The sequence below is a fragment of the Cervus elaphus genome, chromosome 5, assembly GCF_910594005.1.
Source record: "Cervus elaphus chromosome 5, mCerEla1.1, whole genome shotgun sequence".
Lineage (NCBI taxonomy): Eukaryota > Metazoa > Chordata > Mammalia > Artiodactyla > Cervidae > Cervus > Cervus elaphus.
Genome location: NC_057819.1, coordinates 59,316,547 through 59,339,750, shown reverse-complemented (window position 1 = coordinate 59,339,750; position 23,204 = coordinate 59,316,547). Strand labels below are relative to the sequence as shown.

At 38.4% G+C, this 23,204-nt stretch overlaps 2 protein-coding genes across 2 annotated transcripts in view; one reads left to right on the top strand and one right to left on the bottom strand.

Annotated features, from left to right (window-relative positions):
- The window catches only part of PRMT9 (protein arginine methyltransferase 9), a 29,342-nt gene extending 21,293 nt beyond the window's left edge, over positions 1–8,049 (top strand). The window contains exons 10-12 of the mRNA XM_043902570.1: positions 4,484–4,637; positions 6,479–6,601; positions 6,891–8,049. Coding sequence (XP_043758505.1) covers positions 4,484–4,637; positions 6,479–6,601; positions 6,891–7,106 — 493 coding nt within the window. The 3' untranslated portion in view covers positions 7,107–8,049. The remainder of the gene's footprint in view (positions 1–4,483; positions 4,638–6,478; positions 6,602–6,890) is intronic.
- Positions 8,050–8,632: 583 nt separating this feature from the next.
- Positions 8,633–23,204, bottom strand: part of TMEM184C (transmembrane protein 184C) — a 28,016-nt gene continuing 13,444 nt past the window's right edge. Inside the window, exons 5-10 of the mRNA XM_043902571.1 lie at positions 15,594–15,668; positions 14,319–14,412; positions 11,669–11,781; positions 10,297–10,396; positions 9,613–9,784; positions 8,633–9,389 (exon numbers count right to left, since the gene is read on the bottom strand). Coding sequence (XP_043758506.1) covers positions 9,124–9,389; positions 9,613–9,784; positions 10,297–10,396; positions 11,669–11,781; positions 14,319–14,412; positions 15,594–15,668 — 820 coding nt within the window. The 3' untranslated portion in view covers positions 8,633–9,123. The remainder of the gene's footprint in view (positions 9,390–9,612; positions 9,785–10,296; positions 10,397–11,668; positions 11,782–14,318; positions 14,413–15,593; positions 15,669–23,204) is intronic.

Below are 23,204 nucleotides of genomic sequence, written 5' to 3'. Positions count from 1 at the left end.
AACTTATATGCTGCCTACAGTCCCTTTTTGATGTGTCTCTCAGTAGAGGGAGGGGTCCTACCAGTGGCTTGGGTGGGACGGTGTTTTGGGAGAGGTGGGACGGGGACAGTGTGTTGCAGGATGTGTGGCACCTCTGGTGACGGAACGCTAGTAGCAGGCTTCCCTGGTGGTCCAGTGGCCAGGAACCTGCCTGCCAGTGCCGGAGACATGGGTCTAGTCCCTGGTCGGGGACTGCACCACACCTGCTGAGCCTGTGCTCCGGAGCCCGCGAGCTCGTCCTCGGCAACAAGAGACGCCGCTGCAGTGAGATGCTGCTGCAGTGAGAAGCCCGTTTGCTGCAACTGGAGAGCAGCCCCCGAGCTCTGCAGCTGGAGAGAAGCCTGTGCTGAAGACCCAGCACAGCCAAGAATAAATACATTAATTAAAAAAAAAAAATGCTCATAACCCTTTGACCAGCCTGTTAGCCAGGGTTCCCCTTCTCCCCTCGGGACGCCTCCTGAGTAACGGGAGAGAACCAGTGCTCCGTCCCTTCAGCCTGATAAGCTTGTGCACAGGCTCCTTGCCAGCTCCTCTGGAGGTGGAGACGGCTTCCCTTGGTCCTGGGGCCAGTGGTGTGCAGACTCTCACCCAGGCCTTTCATTATCATCTTTAGTTACTGACAGCAGAGAGGCCTCACGACCAGTCAAAGAGGATGAAGTTCAGGGTTGGGAGGCGAGAGTGTTTTTAGGATAAGGATAAAAGGCATCTGTCACATCACTGAATACCAGCCCTCCCAAAGAAAGGTCAAGGAAAAAACAAGCCATTTCACAAACTATTAAGTTCCTTTGTTGTTACTGTTTTAAAATGTTTATTCTTAATTTTTTTTTCAGTCCCAGTAGATTAAAATACAGGAGACAGTTTAAAAGCTTGGTGGACTTTTTTTGTTTTTTAATTTAAACCTGTTTTAAAACACTTTTGTGTTGGATCACAAGGAAACAGTGAAGAGTTTCTTCAGAATTTTTGCCATTTATGGTTAGACTTTTGAGTTGGAACAATTTTTATTTTTTTCCTTGAAGGCACAGATGGTTCAGAAATATTATTGGCTTTGCAGAGGATTCCACTGAGGAGTCTGGCAGCTGCCTTGGTGTGACAACAAAACACTCAGTGTCAGGAAAGCCAAGCAGAGCTTCAGGGAGTTACTGTTTTATCTACACATAAGTAAGACATTCCAGTTAGTAGTGGTAACACTGGGTCAAGGAGGATTTGTACAGGATTTTAGATTAAAATAGTGTGAACGTGGCCTTTTAAAATAATCTGCATACTTGCTTTCGTGACGTGTTTATCTCTGGCATGGCTTTTAGTACATGATCCAACCTTTCTGATTTTTTAGGTATCCCCTGATGTACTTTTTACTTTGTTTAGCCTGATTTTCTGGTTACTCCCTAAGTGATTTAACTGTATTACCCTCCCTCCTGTTCTGTCTCCTATAGATTTTATGGCTAGAAGGCTGGCTGTTACTAACCTGTGTGCTTTTTGTTTACTGATTTCATAGAACAGTACCCTCTTGTGGCTATATAGGGGTGGAGGGAATTAGTCAAGCATCATGCAGGGCTGTGGCTTAGTATCTCATGTAAGACTTTGTGATCTTAAGAAAAATTAGATCTGGTTTCATTTAAATGGATTACAATTAGCAGATAACTTCAGTTCAGAAAATTTAGTACCTTGAGTTGTCAGGATTAAACTTGATCCATTTGAGGGAAATGGGTAAGTTTTCTCAATTCTTTAGGGAGATATTAAAATTGTATATGAATTGGTAAAGGCATGGATTGGAATTTTTTTAAGAGCTGTGTGATTGTGAGCTGTGTGATTTTGTTGAGGTATGTGACTTTACTAATTGTGTGGAGATTCAGTTTCTACTAGACTTTACCCAAAATGCTAAGAGTTGGTAGGACAGGAATAATGAAAATGAGTAAAGCATTGGGGTCAGTGGGGTCCACTTTTAGGCTAATTTATGTAAGAACTTACCACAACTTAAATGACCATGTACTTCGTGCAGACAGATCTTCCTGACTTCTGATGAAGACTTGTCTCAGTCAGTCTGAGGCCATGACACTCAGGATTCATCTCTTTCTTTGCTGTTTCTTTGCTCATAAAATGACCTGGTTATGATTTGGCTCCCTGTCAGCTAGTCTTTAGGGCAGGCTGTTAATGAGAGCAGCCTGTTTAACTTTTGTCAACTTCTGTCAGGTTTTTACTTTGAAAAATGTCAAACTTAAGAAAAATTGCAAGAAAAGGTACAGCACACACAAGACTGTTTTCTCTGCTGAACCATGATGGTTGTTGGCCTCCTGACCTTCCCCCTTCACTTTAACAGCTCAGCATGTGTCTCCTTAGAACAGGGGCTTTCCCCTACATATCGCAGTAAGATGATCACACTCAGGAAGCTTAACAGTGATCAAGTACTATTATTTTACAGATAGTCTGTGTTAAAATTTCCCCTGCTTATCCCAGTAATACTCTTCGTTGCTTTTTTTCCTCCCCAGTTGAGTTCTAATCAAGCGGTCTGTATTACATTTAGTTGCCATGTCTTTTGACTGTTCTTCAGTTGATATTCTGGTTTTAGATCATTTTAAATGGTTGAGATAATCAGTTTAGTAAAAACAGAATTAATATTAAAATAATTTGAAACTAAGCCGAAGTGCCAAAGTGGTTTTGAGGAATGTGATGCTTTATAGTTTGTCAAAATTTTAATGATCTTTTCAGGAAAACTGCATAGCATACAATTTTAGAAATGTATAGGAACTAATTTTTTAGGTATGCACAAATTTATGTATTGGTCAAAAACTTTGTCCTGTATTTTTATAAATAGATCCTTACTGACGAGAAATATTTAATAGTAAAAGCTTACTATGAAAGGTCTATATGATAGTATGAAGTCCAGCTGTCTGTAGTAGCAGCCTGTCTAGAAGTTCAAGTGGAAACCGATTTGGAATGTTCAGTAAGGATGAGGGATTTAACGTTTGATTTCAAATGTGGCAAATGATTAAAGTACCTTAATGTATCTTCCACGCCTCTTTCATTGGATGGCAGCAGTGACCCTGCCCCCCAACCCCGCCCCGCACTGCTCTCACACCTCTCAGAGCTCAGGGGTGTGGAGACAAGACTGTATATGTGGGCGTGGGAACTGCCTTGGCCTGAGCGCCTCATGTTTCAGATGGGAACTTCTCCCATAGGCATAGCTTCCAAGCTCTAGCAATAGGAACATGTGGTTACAAGTTACCCCACACTCCGGGAAGCCCAAAGGTGGTGTACCTTCCCAATGGGCGTTTATAGTGTATAGTTTTCCTAGTTCAGGTGCATGTACCCATTAAGAAACATTTAAAAACTTTTTTTTTTTTTAAATCATAAGCAGTGTTGTTGATAACTCAGCTGACATTCCACCTTTGTAGAATTTCCAGGGAAACAAAAGTGAATCCAAGATAATTGTAGGAAGAGAAGGTGTTTTGTTAGCCCTTTATTCATACACTTGACTTCAGAGTATTTGGATTTTTAATCACTTTTTTCTTTCAGTGTTTAACTTTTTATTCTGAAATAATTTCAAGCTTACAGAGAAGTTAGAGAATAGTACAAAAAACCACACATGAACCTTACATCCAGGTTCACAGATTGTTACTGTATTGCCACATACGCTTTATTATCTCTGAACACTTAAAAGTTTCAGATACCATATTCCTGTACCCCTAAATACTTCAGTGTGTATTTTGTAAGAAAAAGGACATTTTATATAATCATCACACACTTATCAAAAGGAGGAAATCTATATGGACATAGTACTGATATCTAAGGGAAACAAAGTCTTACTTGGATATTTCACCACTTGTGGCAGTAATGCCCTTCATAGGTCCAGAATTCAATCCAGGGTCACACATTGCATTTAGTTTTAGTCTCGTTTATTCTGCAACAGTTCCTCAGCCTTTCGTGACATTCACAGTTTCGAAAAGTGGAGGCCTTTTATTTTGTAGAATGTTCCTCATGTTTCTTACTAGAGTCAGAGTATTCATTTGAGAGAGGAATACCACAGAAGTTTGGTCACATTAGGAGGCATATATGTTGCTTTATCCTAGATCTGTGGATCTGAATTTAGATGAGTTGGTTTAAGTTGTATCCATCAGGTTTTTCCACTCAACTTGCTCTTTTCCCTTTGTAATAAGTCATTTATGGGGGTGAAACTTTGAGACTCTTAAATATCCTTGTCCTAATTAAACTTTCAGCCTCTAGTTTTAATAGCCACTGATGACTCTTCCCGAACCTGAAAACTTGCACTCATCCAGCTCACTGGTTACTTTTCAGGGGGTCTACCAGTCTGCCATGGTGAACTACCAGCCAGGTACCAGTCTAAAGACCATTACACCGTATACTGTCTTAGATCCCCAGTGATTTGGTTACTGATGTTTATAAAATGTAGGGAATCGAGATGCCTTTTAAAGCACTTGTCCTCCTCCAGGTGTTTGCTCCAGTCTGGAGGCAGGATCTTTCCCCAGCACGTGCTGATGCTTGGGTTGCTCGTGGAGTCGCAGACGCTGATGGAGGAGAGTGCTGTCCAGGGGGCGGAGCGAACTCTTGGCTTCAACATAGCGCCCTTCATTAACCAGTTTCAGGTAAGTGTTTAGGAAAGAAGTTCAGCCGGGTGGCCGTCACCCACAGTCTACCCTCTGTCTCTGTAGGTCTGTAGTCACTGTTTAACCGGATTGCTCTGGTACTCAGTTTTCTAGAGCCAAGGAACTTACTAGTGGTAAAAATCAAACCTTACGGTTAGTATAGCCAAGAATTCTGTTCCTGACAGAAGTCTATGACTCTTGTTCTGAACCACTGTTGTAAATGAAAAATAGGGTACCAGGTTTAGTCTTATGAAAAATTATGATCCTTGTCTAAAAAAGCAGCCACCAGGAGACCTCTGTTCTCAACATGAGCTCTTAATCACACTTGAGACTTGAGGCTGGCAGGGGAAGGCGGGAGCAGCTCATGTCTGGGCATTCAGACCGCAGGGAGCAAGAGTGAGTGTAGGAGCTCAAGGAAAAGGGGTTACTTACTGTTTGGAAAACAAGGATATAGTGCTGGCAAAAGTACCAGCAGCAAAGTAGAATTCGTCAGTTGTAATTGTGGAATAGATGGAATGTCTAGGGAAGAGGTGGAATCTGCTGAGTAAGCCGGAACAGCATTTTGGGAAGTGGGGTGTTGAGTACTAAATTAAAGGAGTGATATCTAAAGCCTATAGGTGGTAGTAAGCTCTTGAATATGCATTGTTAGATCTTCCATGAACAGTATTTGCTCAACAAATATAAATTTTTTGAGGAAATGATTTTTTCAGAGCAGGCTAAAGTTTTGGAGTTTATTTAATCTCAGTTTTTTGGAGTTTAATAAAGAAAATGTACTTACCAGAAGACCTAAGTTTGTAGTCCAAAAATACCACCTTCTACTGTCTTTCTAGCTTCTCTTTGATCCTGACATCAACAGTTCTTTGATTCCATCAGAATCTACAATATTTTAATCCTGCCATCTTTTCACCCTGCCTCCCACCTCATATCCTCCTTTCTTTAACAGCTTATATTCCATGGTCGATACAGTTTCATGCTGCCATGTTTCTGCTGGCCTGGGGGCAGTCCCACCTCGGTTAAACCCAACTTTCTGCCTTCTCTACACTGGTACCCCTGCAGCTGAACATGTTGACGGTGGCCTTACTTCAACGTATGACCAGTCATCCCAAGAGGCTCCATAAGCTCGCTGGGCGATTCTACGTTTCCTAGTCCGCTCGCTCATTTCCTGAGCTGTTGTCTCGTCCCCTCCTCCGTGGTGTGCTCGGTCACTCAGGCTTTTCCCACTCTTTGCGACCCCAGGGACTATAGCCCATCAGACTCCTCTGTCCATGGGACTTTCCCGGCAAGAGTTCTGGTGTGGGTTGCCATTCCCTCCTCTAGGGGATCTTGACTCGGGGATAGAACCCAGGTCTCCTGCATTATGGGCAGATTCTTTACTGTCTGAGCTACTAAGGAAGTGATTTTTTTTTTTTAATCATAATTTGCAAAGTTGAGAACCACTGTCTTCCAGATAATAAACAGTTTTCAAAATGAAATCTATTAATTGTTCAGTGGAATTTGGCATATTTTCTTAAATAATACAATAATTAATGCTGTGCTATTTGCTTATTAGTTCATCTTCACACATAAGCACATCCTTGTTTAACAATTTTGGGAGCTGTTTAATCTGCTTTTATCTGAGTAGTTGAAATCATAGAAAATTATTTAACAAACCTAAAACTTGGTTTGTTCATTCTTCCTGTAAAACTGGAGTCGTGGAAGTCTTTTTTTGCTTTAAGGTTGATGTGGCAATTAAATGAGGTAGTTGATATAAAAAGCACCATATCACTGAGCTAAGTACAAAGCAAGAAACTTGGGTCACAAAAAGGACTGAATTAAAAGCAAAACTTTTCTACTTTCTTTAGGTACCTATTCGTGTATTTTTGGACCTATCCTCATTGCCTTGTATACCTTTAAGCAAACCAGTGGAGCTCTTAAGACTAGACTTAATGACGCCATATTTGAACACCTCTAACAGAGAAGTAAAGGTAAAATGATCATTCTTGTCATATTCAGAACTATCTTAGATTATGTAATACTTTACATACTTAAAATAGCTTTAGCCACTTTCTTTGAATTTAAATGTTACTTTCTAAACAGTATCCAGACCTGAGTTTGGGTAAATATCAGTGACTAGAATAGGTTGGTAATTAATTTGAATTGGGTTATTAAATGTATTTCTTTATAAAATTTGGATCTAAAACTGACTAAAAAGACAAAGACTTATCCAAGTCTACTCCATCTGATGGGATTCTTGCAATCTCTTAATGTTCATAGGTACACATTTGTAAATCTGGACAAGTGACTGCCATTCCATTTTGGTATCATATGTACCTTGATGATGAGATTATGTTAGATACTTCGAGTGAAGCCTCTCACTGGAAACAGGCTGCAGTTGTTTTAGACAATCCCATCCAAGTGGAAATGGGAGACGAACTTGTACTCAACATCCAGCACCACAAAAGCAACGTCAGCATCACCATAAAGCAATGAAGAGCAGTTTTCTAATGAAAAAATGTGGAAGTAGAGCAGTGGGTTTCCAGTTCTTCTAGTCTGAATTAGTAGTGGGATTGTAATCATAAAATGGAGGTGTATTTAAGTCCTTGAAATGGTCAAATATTTTTTAAAAATTGACATTAATAAAGTGTATTTAAAAGGCCCTAACTAAAGAGTAGTGTTATTACAAAAATCTTGCTGCAGACTTCCTTTCTGGCAAAGGCTGTCATTAATTTTTCAAATTAGGAACTTTTTATTGCTTGGTTTTACTTACTATAATTAAATTTTGCCAAACTTGTTAGTCTGTACTCTAAAGCTGAAAAGATAAGGAATTTTGAGTCTCCTATTCATTTTTTAGACATTCTGGCTATTTTCCTTAAATCTGAACTTTTGGTGAGGGTACCTCAAAAAGTTGGTTTCCACTGAAGATTGAGGATGTTTATGTCTACCTGTAAATTCTAAGCTTGCTTCTTGTAAATGTTCAAATACTTCTGAACCACCTTCTCAGTTTTGTGTTTTGGGAATGCAAATCTGAGTAAGACTTTTAAGCTACAGACTAAATGTAATTTAAGAGTAAAAGGACAAAAAAAAAATCTTAGGAAGCAGCATTTTTCTTGGTCTACCTTAAGCAAAGAAAAATTTTAAAGCTGATGAATTCAGAAAGAGTTAAACCTAAACCAGTATTTTTCAAAGTTCTGATGTGAATACACAGTAAGAAAAAAAAAAAATTAGTCCAGATTTCACAGACCTGAAATAGAGAGATTAATAAAGATTATCATACATTGTATATACTGTGTGCTCTGTAGGTAAGCCACGCAGAAAATAAGATGTACCTTCTCTCCACACTGTCTGTTCTCCTTGCCTTTAGTAGTATACTGCCCAACTTTACTTTCAGTAGAAATGTTTCATTTATAATAGACAATAAAAACTTTGTACCTAATTACTGTGTACCTGTGTGTGTGTGTGTGTGTGCACTTAAATATATAAAGCACAGATTTTGAGAAATAAATACTTACCCTTGCTATTTGCAACACACTACCTGGCACTTTCTATATTTATTTTCAGTGTAAAATGTTAGGCGCAATGGGTTGTGATTAAGAATTAGAGGAACTCTATCTAATCTAAGTAGTAAATTTCTCCCAGAGAGTATCTGCAAGTCTTGTGACTGGGGTCTGATAAACAGGACTACTCAGCCCAGATTTATGTTTGCTGACACCTTTAGTAGCCCTAAAGAAGAGCAAACTCTGTTTCTATCACAAGTTTCTTATTCTTCCACTCTTTCGTCCAGTTCATTCTTTTCATCTCCAGGTCCTAGATAACCTATTAGTCTGTTCACCTTGGTGCAGATAATGATTTTTTAGACAGTAGTTGTTTTAAGATTAATAGATTAGGTCCTAGACGCTTCTCCTAGTAGGAATGTAAGACACAGGCATCTCTCACTGTTAGGTATATGATTTTCAACCCTTTAATTTGGGGGGCTTAAGTTTTTCTGCTGTGCCTCTAATCACAAGAGATATAAAAGGTTGCAGAAAATAAATGATAAATTCTCATTTATTGAAAGACATTCATTTGAGAAATAGAGAAATAATTGTTAGGTAAGCATATATGGCACATAATTATGATTGAGGTCCACTAATTCGCAGTTCTGAATTATACTTTCTGCTAGTTCCAGAGCATTATATTCATGCAGCAGTGGTAGGAAGCACTGATTTTTTAAAATGTCCTCCTCTTGATAGAGTACTGTAATGTCAGGAATGGTTAGTAGTCATTGTCTATCATTTGAGTATGTGATACTCTGTAGTGTTAAGAAGTCAAGTCTAAGTCTAGAATATTTAGACTGATTATTTGTGATATACAAAACCTAGTTGTATAGATCAGGTGGCTGTACCTGGTTTTTGCCGCTGTGTTGAAATCCTGCATCATTAATGGCTTGTCCTAAGCACAGAGTCCTGAGCAGCGGGACACCAGGTGATGAAGTAACACGGTGGTAGCGCAGTCTGCTCCTGCACACTGCTCAGGAGGCCGCGGGCTTCTCTGACGGCTCTTTCCTCTCCCCTGCAGTATCGTTGCCTATGTCATCAGATACATTAGCTGTAGTCGGTGTAGTCTGGGGGGTCACAGTGTGTCCAAACCCTTGATAGTGACCCACGGGTGAGGGTGGCACTGAAGAGGCAACGGAAATTGCATCTTGTGATGATGATGATAACAAGCTTGTATGTTCATTTTGATCTTGATCCTCAGGAAAAAACTTTTTCCTAGGATGTCCCATGACTGTCCTTCCTTTAAAGTAAAATAAAATTTTCTGAGTTAGCCAAAAGTTAGGTTATTTTTAAATCCACTATAATGTTGCCATGCTAAATGTTAAGCTCCTTTCGCCCCCTCCAAATTTGGAGAGCCTTATTATGGTACTGTTTTACACAAAGTCTTTTCAAAAACCTCTTCTACAGACTGGGCAGGAGAACCACAATAGCCTATTAGAATGAATAAAATGGCTGGTACTTACCAACATGCCTTACTTGTTCAGAAATATCATCCCTAATATCTGAAACGTCCCACATAGCAAGAAAGGAATCAAAGCATGAGCCCTCTTCCGCTTCTTGGACATACGGTTTATATGAGAAAGTGTAGTGATGAGCGATAGCAGCAAGGAACATCTCAATACAGATAATAAAGTCCTACAACAACAACATCAACATCATCATCAGCCACATTGGATTTTAAATCTAGTTTTGCAGGCAAAAAGCACTGTGTCTCTTTTCAAAAATACTTGAGTATCAACAGCTGTTTTTTCCCTCACAAGACTGTACTCATATTTTCATTTTCCAAAATAATGATTTTTGACCTCTTCACAAAAACACAAAATGCCAGAAGTTTAACTCAATTTTGTACTACTTCAATCAAGTATTTCTTGGCCAAGTACAATGTATTCTCTTCTACTAGCCGAGGACTCAGAGAAATGCAGAACAGACAAATTGAGTAGGAATAACGAAATCTAGGTTCTGTTACTAATTTGTAGAAGAACCAGGAAGTATGGCCAATTTTTGTGGGGATCCCCGTTCCCTCACGTGTAGAGTGAGGGTAACAGTAGCCCCAGAGCCTGCACATGTGTCTGCTGTCAGCTTCAGGAGGTAACATGTAACAATGCTTAACAAACAGTGAAGTGCTGCTGGGAGTCAGCACTGCTTACCTGGAGTCCTGTGGCCACCGCTTCTACCGTCTGCCATTCCCATGTATGCTTTTCAGAAATAACGCCAACTTTTACCAACAAAGCAATAACTACTGCTTGCCTATATGTTAGGAAAAGGTAAACGCCAAATCTATATCAAGCACAAAACCAGCAGTTGTTTAAAAAATATGCCATTTAAAAAGTGAAACCCCAGCACAACCTGTGGACCATGACCACCCTGCCTTTACAGTGTATTCCTGAAGACACTGTATAACTGTATTAGACACGTTTGCTTTACACACTGACTCGTCTAGTACAGTTTCATCATATGAATTTTGATTATATATTCTTAGAACTTCGGTACTTGGTTTACAGTCTTTTTTTGTTTTGAAAGTTTGCACAAGTCATTACATTTTAAGTTGGTCCTATACACAGACCATGCCTAACACCTTATACGACAGGAATTTAAAATGAAATAAAGGACAGATACTTAAATGTTAATTTATGCACATATTAACTGGTTATTTAGATTATTTTAAAGAACATTTTGGAACCAGTCTTATTTTTCTTTTTTTTTGGAACCAGTCTTGTTAAACAGCTAAAATGAGATAAGGTTTCATGTATCTATATGCAAGAATATTCACTTCTGTATTACTTGTAATGGTAAAAAAAATAAATAAATAAATTAGGAACAACCCAAATGTCAATAAGAAACTGATTAAAAAGTTGTATCCATACATTAGAATACTGTGTGTGGCAAAAGCAAAAAACCCAATAACAACAAAATTATATTCTCACTGTATTTACAAAGAACTATAACTACAGGATACTAAATACATTATACAGTATACATTGAGTTCTACAGGTTTTTATAGTATGACGTTCTTTCTGTGGTTTTATAAACTATGTGGGCCACAATGTCATTCATTTTGGGTGGTGTAATTGCAAAGATTTTTCTTTCCCCCCTCTTTGTATTATTTGTATATTGTTATACTTGGTATATTTGTTTCCAGGACCCTATCACCCAACCCCCTTTACTAAACTGGGACCATGTATAGTTTTGTCATCTGTTTTAAAATTTTTACTAATGAACATTTTCTCACATTATTAAGTATTCTGTATCATGTGTATCTTTCAAACTGTACTATATGAAAAAACCATGACTTATTTTAGTGATTCCCTTAGTGTTGACATTTAGTGTCTCAAAGTATTTTCTTCTTATAAATGTTATGTGACCATCTGATTATTTCTGAAAAACCAAGGACGGCTAAAAGAATGAACTTTTTAAAAGGTAAGTAGATATTTTAATTCCTTTTCCAAATTAAGACTTAACAAATTCTAAGTTTTACTGCCCTTTAGGAAATGGCAACATTTAAGAGAAAGCAACACTTACCAAAAAGAAACAAAAACCACCAGCTTAACACAAAGAAATTTGCCAACAGGTTGGATTGGACTCAGTTCTTCCTTCAGCACTTTATAAAACAGCAAGAGACAATACATGGCAAACTAGAAACAATTAAACGTATTCAATAAGAATAAATAAATATGGTATTAGAAATATCAAAATCACAGACCAGGCCTGGTACAGAGTAATTTTTCAGGCAAAATTTTCTAGGCTTTATTATGCTCCTTTTAGATTAACAAGAAGCTTTTAAATAGTTTACTATGGATGAAAATATACAATATGAAAATTTTCAGAAGAGATGTGTAACATCATCTCTGAAAATGATTTTAATTGTTCATTTACAGGGCCCACAAAAAACACAGTAAGAAGTGACTACCGTGAATGGAAGAAAAGGCTCTCATTTAACCAAAATAAAAACATCTGTCTGCTTATTAACAGCTTTTACATACAAGTTACCATTCATTTTATAAGGGCTCAGCTTACTACCAACTGTACATATATTATTTGTAAGTGAACACGTTAAATAAGTACTATTTCAATAAAACTATGCCCATGAAATCAGAAAGTAAGGAATCAGGGAGACCGTTTTTCTTGAGGGCAGTATGTTAATCCTGCTGAATTTACTTTTTAAAGGTAAGTGCTCAAGATATTATTTTAAAAAATCAGTTGTAATTAGCATTGCACAGCAATAAACATTTTCCTAAAAGTTTATTTTCCCCACTATAAAATGCTCATTTAAAATATTTTAGAATATGAAAGCAGTAAAGTATAAAGTTGTCCATAGTCCCATCATCCAACCATTCTTTTCTACACATAAGATGGTTTTTAACAGGTATCATAAATATAAAATTTTGTTGCCTTATGTTTTTCCACTTAAAGTACCTCTTTCCATATATTTGATTAAGTAACTGCCTTTGGACTATTTCCAGGCTTTTGTAAGCAATAGGCCTTTTCTATACAAACATATTAAAAGCAAAAGTACTTCTGGCCATTTCTTGAGGAGGCATTCCCAAAAATGGAATTATTGGTTCCAGAAAATAAAAACGTGGAAAAGCTCTGAATACACAAGCATTTAATTTTTATTATAAATCTCTAATAACTCACATGCATGCCACTGTACCTAAACTATTATTTTGGAGAAAGCATTAAAGATTTTTAACACACCTCAATCAGAATGGCCATCATCAAAAAAACTACAAACAATATATGCTGGAGAAACGGGAATCCTACTGCATTGTTGGCGGGAAGGTAAATTGATACAGCCACTATGGAGAACAGTATAGAGAATGCTTAACAAACCAGGAATAAAACCACCACACGACCCAGCAAACCCCAGTCCTGGGCATACCCTGAGAAAACCACAATTCAAAGACACATGTATCCCAATGCTCACTGCAGCACTATTGACAACAGCCAGGACATGGAAGCGACTTAGATGTCCATTGACAGATAAATGGATAAAGATGTGGTACATATATACAATGGAATATAACTCAACCATAAAGAGGAAAGAATTTAAGTCAGCTGTAGTGAGCTGAATGAACCCAGAGTCGGTTATACAGAGTGAAACGAGTATATAGAGAAAAACAAGTATCGTGTGTTAATGCATATACATGGAATCTAGAAAACGTACTGATGAACCTATTCGTAGGGAAGGGATGGAGACTCAGATGTAGAGAACTGGCTTGTGGACATGGCGGGAGAAGGAGCGGGTAGGACGCACTGAGAAAGCAGCACTGACACATACACATAATCATGTGTGAAATAATCAGCAAGTGGGAAGCTTCTCATAACCCAAGCAGCACAGTGCGGTGTCCTGTGATGGCCCAGAGGGGTGGGACAGGAGGGGGAGGTAGGCTCTAGAGGGGGGAAGATGAGTATACGTACACATAAAACTTACAGCTGATTTGTGTTGTTGTATGGCAGAAACCAACACAACATTGTAAAGCAATTATCCTCCAATTAAAAGAATCTCAATATTTACATTAAAAGATTTTCAATAAAGTGCACATTAAGTTGAAAGGATTCATTTCATTTCAGTTTCTATAACATTTTTAAAAAACTTGGCATTCTCAATTTTCAATTACAAATATATGAGAGAATTTTACTCTCCCACTTTTATTAAAACCCTATACTGTCATATACCAGTAAGACATTTTTTTAATGAATATACCTCGGATTTTTACTTTAAGGAGAGGCATTATGCTTTTACTAATGACATATCCATGTAACTATGCAATGAATACCAGAACCAATGAAAAAATACAATCAACAATTCCGTGCAGTTTGGGGAGAATGGATACATGCAGATGTGTGGCTGAGTTCCTTCACTGCTCACCTGAACCTATCACAAGAGTGTTAACTGACTATACCCCAATACAAAGTGTTTTTGGTGTTTAAAAAAAAAACACTGTGCCCCTGAGCCACATTACATAAACAATTCAATGTATAAGTCACAAGATAATTAACAAAGATATTATATCTTTACGTATGTATAAAGATTTAAAGTTTCAAATTCTTCCTATAAATCAAGTTCAATATTAAAGTTACAATTAAGCTTTATTCCAGAAGAAACTTTCCCTAAAAAATTTTAGTTATAGATCTAAATTAAGTATAGTTAAGATGAATATTTACTTACCAACTGAGACATATTGTTTATGATAACCAAGTAAGTCCAAGCATTTGAAAAGCTAAAGTTCCCTTCATCATATATACCAAGTAACTCACAGACTCTAAAAAAAAAAAAATGGTAAAAATGAGACTTAATGAATAATTAAGTCAAAAATATATTTTAAAATACAACATTGACATTAATAGTTAATTAATTGATTAATCTGGCTGTACCACATGGCATGCAGGATCTTAGTTTCCTGACCAGGGATTGAACCCATGCCCTTTGCCGTAGGAGTGCAGTCTTAACCACTGGCCCGCTTAGGGAAGCCCCAATACTTAAATTTAGAAGTAAGATTATTTCAAAGTTTCTGTAGATAATCACTTGATTTTGGCCACAGAGGTGGTTCAAAAATTAAAAACATTTTTCTAGAAATGTTACCATATGATTATCTCTCCAATTTGAAATAAATCCAAAAGACAAAAACATTGAATTAGAAAGGGTAATTATTAGATTAAAAAAAATGATGCTGCCTAATTTTAAAAACAAGTAATGCACGTTTATAACTAAACTATAATTTTTCCCCCCAAATTGTCTTGCAGGCAACTTTTATGATAACCCAGATCTAAGTATTTACTTGTATAAATAAAGCAGCCTTAAAAAAAGGTAAATTAATCTTAATTCCAAGGCAAATGCTGCTGAAGAACTGGTAGCACAAAAGCATAATAAAGAGCTGGATGCTTCTTTCACCTTTCTTCCCATTCTTGTGAACAGACAGCATGCTAGCATGATAAGCAGATAAGACACACAATCTATTTGATGTTCTTAAATTTTTAGGGAATAGTTTTACCAGGCAGCTTAATGATGCCCCATTTTACCTCAAATGCTAAGACTTGACAGAATTTTTAAAAAGGAAAAATATGTTTTCTTCTTTAAAATACAGTACTCATTTAGAAAATAAAGCCATGTAATGAATCTCAAGTGGCATACTTCAACTTCATGTACTAGATGTTTCTGTAAAGCTGTGTGAATATTAACACTTGAAAAAGATTATTTTGAAAACGCTTTCTACTAGAAATCTCTAGAGGGAATATTATTTAGAAGAATTCTATGTGATTCCTTGCCTATAAACGGTCACCTCATTTATTCTAACATAGCAGGGTTTATACATACTGTTTTTATAAAAGACGAGACGTGTTATAAACAAGTAACAAGTTTTACATGCTTTCTACTCAGGCGTTTCACTTAGGTAAGAGCATGAGAATTTAAAAAAACAAAATAATGTAAGTTCTGTGTACTTACAAAGCAATGATGGTGGTGAATGGTCTGACGACTGTATATTGTAATACACCCAGTTTGCATCTAAACAGCAATACTCTGTCAAAGAAAAAGAATTTAGCATTTGAATTACTAATTTTATACTATCAGGTTTTCTCCAAAGCCCCCAAATTAAAATCATTTTGACAAATGATGCCATATTTATATTTAATTTTTAAAAATTATTATTTACAATGTTGTGTTAGTTTCAATTGTACAGCAAAGTGATTCAGTTATACATATACATACATCTACTCCTTTTTAGAATAATTCTTTTAATTTAGTCATTCTAAACGGCTACTGGGGAAGAATGTGGGTGGAAGCAAACACATTATTTAAATACTGTTTTTTAAATTATGTAACAACGACATCTGAAAGATTTTCCTTTCTATGTCTAATTTCAAATTCCTGAGTAGTGCAGCACAGAACAGGAACAAAAAGAATGGATGTGGGTCCCTGTGTGTTTCTGGAAGAAAAACCAAGTACCAAATAAATTACATGTAGGCTTGCATGTATGAAAGTGTACTGAGAAAATGATATTTACATTTAGGATTCAGTTTCCTTTCAAGCTTGGCCTTTGTATATACATCATTCCAGACAGTATCACTGACTAGATACACTGAAAGAACAAAACAAAGATCCTGTATAAAACAGTTTTTAATCACTGAGCTCACTTAACATAGGGGAAAATTCACAAACAAAACAAAACAAAAAAGTCCCCAAACAGCTACTACCAAACAAAGCAAAAAAAAGGCCTCTACCTGAGAGCCTTGTGGAACTTTCTTAAAAAGACCAAGATGCTCTGAGGGCAAATGTTTATTTAAGACTCTTTTATCAGTTCTATGTATTACAAATCCCCTAGTTTAAGAATTACATCTGAACTGAGAAGAACGAGTCTGACACACAGATCTTGAGGCCCTGGGTTACCAGGACTGAAGGAAAAACATGGGGTTCTACATGCTGAGCACCTTCTCTGTGCCGAGGGAGTCCGCTCCCACTGACAACTGAGTGCCCCTGTGGAGGTGTGTCCGGGAGCTGCACCTGGGGGTGTAGCAAGAACCCTTGATGGAAATGTCTGGACCACACATGCTGTGCTCCCTACAAAGCTAAACTAAGCAGGAGTTGAGTTAAACCTGCAGTGCTCTGCGAACTGATTGTCAAATCAAACTTGAGACCCCCAGGATGACTAAGCAAACGTATTAGTCAATCTGATACCTTTGAAAGCTGTGGAGAATTAAGGGACTGGAAGGTGTACCTGAAGAAATGGGCCAGAGTGCAAAAATGCCGACACAAAGAACAGAACAGAACCAGAGGGTCTAAATATATTCAAAGTTAGGGAGGAGCAGAGGAAGAGCGAACTCAGAAGAGATTATGGCTGAGAACTTTTCCGAACCGATCAAACACGCAAATCTACAGACTGAGGCGCACTGTAAATTAAACAGGACTAAGACCAAAAAAACCCTAGATACTTTGTAGTGAAACCTCAAAATATCAAAGACAGGGTCTTAAAAATGCAGCTGAAGACAGCACCTACTAATATAATGGAAGGTCACCTACTAATATAATTGAATGACAGCTAGATGGAAAGTAGAGGCTTAACAGTGACAACTGATGCCAGGATAGGGTGGAATAAAATCTCCACAATGTTTGTAGACAATTTTTGTCAACAAAGAATTATATCCAGCAAAACAATCTTTCAAGAATGAAGGCAAAATAAAGACACTTTTGGATAAGTGTATCTGAGAAAATTTGCCACTGCTATGCTGACACTGCAAGAAATTTTAAGAACCATACATCAGAAAGAAGGAAATGATCCAGATAGAAGATCTGAGATGCAAGAAGGAGTAATGAACAAACTATGACACTGTAGTTAAATCTATAAAAGCATTACAAAAACATTCTATACAAATTGATATCTTTTTTTTAAGATTAAAGACTAGAAAGTATAACTTCCAAACTAGTAATGAGGGCAAAAAAAAAAAAAAAGGGGAATAAGAAAAACATCAACAAACACAGGTAAACAACTACCAGGCGCATCTGGAGCAGTGCCTGTAACCCAACGCTGACAGAGCTGCAGTGAGACACATGTATTCCATAATGGTAAGACAGCCACCTTCAAATTACAAATACTCAATATAAAGTTTTAACATTAGATAAGCTATGAAAAAGCTTTGGTTTTTAAGGATATATATATATATATATATATATATATATATATATATATATATATCATCCCAGGTGGTGTTAGTGGGAAAGAATCCACCTGTCAATGCAGGAGACATAAGATTGAATTTCAATCCCTGGGTGGGGAAGGTCCCCTGGAGGAGAGCATGGCAACCCACTCCAGGTTTCTTGCCTGGAGAATCCCATGGACAGAGGAGCCTGGTGGGCTATAGTCCACAGGGTCACAAAGAGCTGGACACAACTGAAGTGACTTAGCATGCACACACATGCATATATACATATAAACAATTGGAAATAAGGAATCACGGATCTGTAATATATTTATTTTTGTTAAATGTGGGTGGTATAAAATAGACTTGTCTATTATATTTTACTACATACGTATCCCACATGTTTGAAAAACTTCAAAATTATTTGTAAAAATCTTTATTAAATAATTAGAAGGATCATCTCAAACTTCTAATGTACATTTTCAAAGTATTTAATGAAAATCTGTACTTTTAAAAAGAGGCTAAATGCAACCCAGATTCCTGGGGTGCATTCTGGAACAGAAAAAGGACATTAGTGGAAAAACATGAAGAGATCTGAATAGTCTGCAATTAATAGTATTAATGGAGAAGGCAATGACAACCCACTCCAGTACTCTTGCCTGGAAAATCCCATGGGTGGAGGAGCCTGGTAAGCTGAAGGCCATGGGGTTGCTAAGAGTCAGACAGGATTGAGCGACTTCACTTTCACTTTTCACTCTCATGCATTGGAGAAGGAAATGGCAACCCACTCCAGTATTCTTGCCTGGAGAATCCCAGGGATGGGGGAACCTGGTGGGCTGCCGTCTATGGGGTTGCACAGAGTCGGACACGACTGAAGCAACTTAGCAGCAGCAGCAATAGTATTATACCATTGTTACTTCTTCCTTTTGATGAATGTACCAGGATTACATAAGATGTTAATATTAGGGGAAGCTGGATGAAGAGTAACAGACAATCTCTCTTTTGTCTTTGCAACTTTACTGTAAATTTAAAATTATTCCAAATTAAGTTTATTTTGAAAATGTAATCATTTAAAAAAAGGAAATTAGAAAAGTGAGATATAAATAAAAAATGGCAAAATTATAAATGAATACATAGATAATCACAAAAATATATCTTGTACAAGTGATGGATTGTCAGATTAGAATTTAAAAAATCACTAAATTAAAAAAAAAAGTTCAGTTCAGTCGTTCAGTCACGTCTGACTCCTTGCAACACCATTGACTGCAGCACGCCAGGCCTCCCTGTCCATCACCAACTCCCAGAGCTTGCTCAAACTCATGTCCATGGAGTAGGTGATGCCATACAACCATCTCATCATCTGTCATCCTCTCCTCCTCCTGCCTTCAATCTTTCCCACCATTAGGGTCTTTAACAATGAGTCAGTTCTTTGCATCAGGTGGCCAAAGTACTGGAGTTTCAGCTCAGCATCAGTCCTTCCAATGAACACCCAGGACTGATCTCCTTTAGGATGGGCTGTTGGATCTCCTTGCAGTCCAAGGGACTCTCAAGAGTCTTCTCCAACATCACAGTTCAAAAGCTTCAGTTCTTCGGCACTCAGCTTTCTTTATAGTCCAACTCTCACATTCATACGTGACTACTGGAAAAACCATAGCTTTGACTAGATGGACTTTTGTCAGCAAAGTAATGTCTCTGCTTTTTAATATGCTGTCTAGGTTGATCATAGCTTTTATTCCAAGGAGCAAGTGTCTTTTAATTTCATGGCTGAGGTCACCATCTGCAGTGATTTTAGAGCCCCAAAAAATAAAGTCTGTCACTGTTTCCATTGTTTCCCCATATATTTGCCATGAAGTGATGGGACTGGATGCCATGATCTTAGTTTTCTGAATGCTGAGTTTTAAGTCAACTTTTTCACTCTCCTCTTTCACTTTCAACAAGAGGCTGTTTAGTTCTTCTTCGCTTTCTGCCATAAGGGTGGTGTCATCTGCATATCTGAGGTTATTGATATTTTTCCTGGCAATCTTGATTCCGGCTTGTGCTTCTTCCAGCCCAGCATTTCTCATGATGTACTCTGCATATAAGTTAAACAAGCAGGGTGACAATATGCAGCCTTGACGTACTCCTTTCCCTATTTGGAACCAGTCTGTTGTTCCATGTCCAGGTCTAACTGCTGCTTCTTCACCTGCATTGAGATTTCTCAGGAGGCAGATAAGGTGGTCTGGCATTCCCATCTCTTGAAGAATTTTCCACAGTTTGTTGTGATCCGCACAAGTCAAAGGCTCTGGCCTAGTCAATAAAGCAGAAATAGATGTTTTTCTGGAACTCTTGCTTTTTTGATGATCCAACAGATGTTGGCAATTTGATCTCTGGTTCCTCTGCCTTAAATAGCTCAACTGGAATTCCATCACCTCCACTAGCTTTGTTCATAATGATGCTTCCTAAGGCCCACTTGACTTCGCATTCCAGGATGTCTGGCTCTAGGTGAGTGATCACACCATCGTGGTTATCTGGGTCATGAAGATCTTTTTTATATAGTTCTTCTGTGTATTCTTGCCACCTCTTCATCATATCTTCTGCTTCCGTTAGGTCCATACCATTTCTGTCCTTTATTGTACCCGTCTTTGCATGAAATGTTCCGTTAGTATCTCTAGTTTTCTTGAAGAGATCTCTAGTCTTTTCCATTCTATTGTTTTCCTTTATTTCTTTGCATTGATCGCTAAGGAAGGCAGAGACCAAGTTCTCTCCTTGGAACTCTGCATTCAAATGGGTATATCTATCCTTTTCTCCTTTGCCTATTGCATCTCTACTTTTCTCAGCTATTTGTAAGGCCTCGTCAGACAACCATTTTGCCTTTTTGCATTTGTTTTTCTTGGGGATGGTCTTGATCACTGCCTCCTGGACAAAGTCACGAACCTCCATCCATAGTTCTTCAGGCTCTAATCCCTTGAATCTATTTGTACTTCCACTGTATAACTGTAAGGGAGATGATTTAGGTCATACCTGAACAGTCTAGTGGCTTTCCCTACTTTCTTCAATTTAAGTCTGAATTTTGCAATAAGGAGTTCATGGTCTGAGCCACAAATAGAACCTTGTGTGCAGCAGAACCCGGGAGAAAGGAGCAGTGGCCCCACAAGAGACTGACCCAGACTTGCCTGTGAGTGTCCAGGAGTCTCTGGCGGGCATGGGTCGGCGGTGGCCTGCTGCAGGCACCAAATGCAGCAGTTTGGCAGTTCGTGCATGGGACCTTTTGAAGGAGGTGCCATCATCTTAATTACCTCCACCACAATTTGGTCTCAGGTTCAACAGGGAGGGAAGGGAACACAGCCCCACCCATCAACAGAAAATTGGATTAAAGATTTACTGAGCATGGCCCCACCCATCAGAACAAGACCCAGTTTCCCTCACAGTCAGTCTCTACCATCAGGAAGCTTCCATAAGCCTCTTATATTTTCCTTCAGAGGGCAGACAGAATGAAAACACAATCACAGAAAACTAATCAAACTGATCACTCAGTAGTGTCTGACTTTTTGCGACCCTCTGGACTGTAGCCCACCAGGCTCCTCTGTCCATGGGATTCTCCAGGCAAGAATACTGGAGTGGGTTGCCATTTCCTTCTCCAGGGGATCTTCCCGACCCAGGGATCGAACCTGGGTCTCCCACATCACAGGCAGATGCTTTACCCTCTGAGCCACCAGGGAAGCCCAACATGGACCACAGCCTTGTCTAACTCAATGAAACTATGAGTCATTCCATGTAGGACCACCCCAAAAAAAAATAATACACCTAAAAACACTCAAAGTTGTACAACTAACTTTCTCTATCTTTTCCTGAAAATAAAAGGCAGAGAAAGTTAAGCCAGGCAAATACTAAACAAAGGAAAGATAGGATATCTGTTAATAACAAAATAACTTTAAGACCAAAAAAAAAAAAACGGTCCAGAACAGATAACTTGCATGCATACTCAGTCATGTCCAACTCTTTGCAACCCCATGGACTGTAGCCTGCCAGGCTCCTCTGTCCATGGGATTCTCCAGGCAAGAGTACTGGAGTGGGTTGCCATTTCCTCCTCCAGGGGACCCTTCCAACCTAGGGACTGAACCCACATCTCCTGTGTCTCCTGCATTGCAGGTGGAGTCTTTACCACTGAGCCACTGTGCAAGCCCTCCTGAACAGAAACAGCATCTAAATATAAAGCAAAAACTGACAAACTATCGGTGACAGAGTTTCAACGTCTCTTTCACTAACTGACAGAACAAGTAGGTAAAATCAACACAAATGCAGACAAACTGAATAATACAAGACTGACCTCATGTGCATAAATGTAACAGAGCCACTCATTTAGTACAACACATACATTCTCTTCAAGCATACAGAGACCCATCACAAAAACTGGTCATGTACTAGTGGGCATGAAATAAATCTTAACCACGTTTGAAGACTGTCTCATAGTACATTCTCTGACTACAATGCAAATATATAAAATGAAAAAAAATTTAAAAATCTTTATATTTGGAAATTTTAAAATATACTTCAAAATAACTTGTGTATAGAAGAAATCCAAATGGAAATTTAAAAACCTTACTGGATGAAAGAAATGTTAAATATGAAAACCAATTCATGGGGCAATGAGATTTTAAATAGACTTCTTGTGGTTGTCATTTCATGTATGGTCTATGTTGTTCAGTCGTCCAGTCGTGCACCACTCTTTGTGACCCCATGGACTGCAGCACGCCAGGCCTCTCTGTCCCTCAGCAACTCCCGAAGTTTGCCCAAGTTCATGTCCATTACACTGGTGATGCCATCCAGCCATCTCATCCTCTGACTCCCTCTTCTCCTTCTGCCCTCAATCTTTCCCAGCATCAGGATCTTTTCCAATGAGTCAGCTGTTTGCATCAGATGACCAAAATACTGGAGCTTCAGCTTCTGCATCAGTCCTTCTAACGAGTATTCAGGGTTGATTTCTTTTAAGATTGATGGATCTCCTTGTTGTCCAAAGGAATTTCAGGAGTCTTCTCCAGCACCACAGTTCGAAGGCATGAACTCTTTGGCATTCTGCCTTTTTTACAGGCTAGCTCTCACAACTGTACATGACCACTGGGAAGACCATAGCCAAGACTATACGGACCTTGGTCAGCAGAGTAATGTCTCTGCTTTTCAACACACTGTATAGGTCTGTTAGCGTTTTCCTGCCAAGAAGCAATCATCTTCTGATTGCATGGCTGCAGTCACCACCTGCAGTGATTTCATAGCCAAGAAGAGGAAACCTGTCACTACTTCGACCTTTTCCCCTTCTATTTGCCATGAAGTGATGGGACCGGACGCCATGATCTTCGTTATTTTAATTTTAAGCCGGCTCTTTCACTCTCTTCCCTCAACCTCATCAAGAGGCTCTTTGGTTCCTTTTTGCTTTCAGCCTTTACAG